Source organism: Ipomoea nil, unplaced genomic scaffold (genome assembly GCF_001879475.1).
Source record: "Ipomoea nil cultivar Tokyo-kokei standard unplaced genomic scaffold, Asagao_1.1 scaffold0642, whole genome shotgun sequence".
NCBI lineage: Eukaryota > Viridiplantae > Streptophyta > Magnoliopsida > Solanales > Convolvulaceae > Ipomoea > Ipomoea nil.
The window spans coordinates 3,472,609-3,474,664 of NW_017617070.1; the positions used below are offsets into that span (position 1 = coordinate 3,472,609).

The 2,056-nt window shown below is 39.8% G+C and overlaps 1 protein-coding gene across 1 annotated transcript; it reads left to right on the forward strand.

Annotated features, from left to right (window-relative positions):
* The first annotated feature begins 1,347 nt into the window (after nucleotides 1-1,347).
* Nucleotides 1,348-1,794, forward strand: LOC109174441. The gene has a single exon (XM_019323678.1). The coding sequence runs from the start codon at nucleotides 1,348-1,350 to the stop codon at nucleotides 1,792-1,794; it is 447 nt and encodes a 148-aa protein (XP_019179223.1).
* Nucleotides 1,795-2,056: the final 262 nt, after the last annotated feature.

Consider the following 2,056-nt stretch of genomic DNA (forward strand, 5'->3'; position numbering starts at 1 on the left):
GAGATATAAGACTTAAAATCTCTAGGAATTTCATCTGCAAAGTCAAGCATTTGTTCACTTACCTTTCTTCACATTATATCCGGATGACTTCAAAAAAAGTAACATTTTTCCTCAATTTCATCATACCTGAAACAATAGAACTCCATAAAGGGAATGGAAAAAATTCAATGTCAAAATTAACACTGAAAGACACTACAAAGAACCACCTTTCTTCTGACCAGTTGACAGTGGGTTCATCCTTTTTATTGACAACAATGAGGAGCTTTGTAACTCCAAGAGTCTTTGCAAGTTGGCTCACATGTTTGTCCACCTCTTTCATATACAATTTCAAACTCACCTTTCCTTGCAGATATCACCTGGATTGCAAGGCAAAATAAAAGACAGGTAAAACTACTTTCACAAAATGGACATGATGAAACATTCAATATGAATATGGAGTTTCTTTAATCATTATGTACATACAATGAAACTATCTTACCAGTACACCAATATCAGCTTGAGATGGAATAAAGAAGACTTTCGCTTAAATTATTTTCTAAAGATTCCTAAACATGCAAACAAAAATACTACTACTTAGAGAACTAAACAATAAATACAAAAAAAAAAAAGAAAAAAAAAAGAGTAGACCAAACACTATGGTATTGAGTCATGGATGATGTTACTGCTCATATCCCTACACTCAGGCAATTACACAAATTTGCAAGATGGCAGCAATCTGGACTGATAAAGATCGTAAATCTATCATCCAGTGATCAACTCAAGAAGGCAAATGGTCTTACAATGCAACGTAAGTAGGTAACAAAGTTTGAGCATGCATATAAACTACAGTTCCAAGTCAGATTTCACCCTCAAATTGCCCAAATATTCATCCATATGACCATTAAAAGAGCTTGAATAAGATAGGGTACCTCTGTTCTTGAGTTTTGTCTTCCTCAAATTTACACTCAACCTTTTCCAGTATAATTTAAACACTAACAGTACAAATCATGCTCAGCTTCAAACTCTTTTCTTTTTTGTTTTTTTTTATTGCTCCGTCTCAATCTTTAGTGCCTTATAGTACACACATACTCTACATTTCATTCAATTTGTTGCTCGCAATTTTCATAGGGCCATAGGGGTAACTCAAGAGTCTTGCAGCATTAAAAAGACGTTTTCATGCGTTATCCAAGTACCAAAACTTCATCCACTGAATTGAAGAAATAGTTTTGCAATAATCATTTAACAATAGCAGATTTAACAACACCTAAACACATTAACCTTATCCTGAAACACCACACACACACCCTTTCACTTATCTGCAGCGAGAAAAATTCTCATATGGTATCAGCTAGCTAGGGTTTCTATCTCATGGGCGACGGATCTGTCAATTCCTCTGAACGGACTGTTTTTGATGCCCCTCTCTTATCGGTTACTTCAACCGTAACCACCCTCTCCACGGCTCATCACTTCATCAGCGTCAAATTGACTCATCGGAACTTTTTATTTTGGAGGGCTCAAGTTGTTTCTTTTCTCAACGGACATGATCTAATGGGTTTCATCGACGGAACCAATCCATGCCCGCCGCCCACGATCTCGTCTGGCGAAGAGGAAGCGCTGCGTCTGCCGAATCCTGCTTATCATCCATGGGTTCGTCAGTATCAGGCATTTCTCTCTATGCTCATGTCATCGTTGTCTGATGAAGTTATGCCCTTGGCTATCGGACATCACACCAGCCGTGCAGTGTGGACTGCTGTTACCTCCGCACTTGCCTCTTCGTCTCGGTCTCGCTCGTTGAACCTTCTCGGGCAACTTTAGATGTTGCAACAAGGTGATGCTTCCATCACTGATTATATCGGTCGGGCACAGTTCTCATTGAGGATCTAACTCTCGCTGGCCGGCACCTTCCACTTGAAGAACAAAACCTTTACGTATTTCGGTGTTTGCGGCCTGAATTTCGGGGTCTTGTATCTTATCTCAATGTCCGAGGAACACCGATGACCCTTCATGAACCCTCGGACCTCCTTAGTGCCGAGGAGTTCGTCGCCAGCAGTGGAGGACTGTCGTCGACAGCTTTTTC

What these genes read in the sequence shown, in the direction of transcription:
- LOC109174441 (XM_019323678.1), top strand. Translation starts at nt 1,348, where the DNA reads ATGGGCGACGGATCTGTCAATTCCTCTGAACGGACTGTTTTTGATGCC.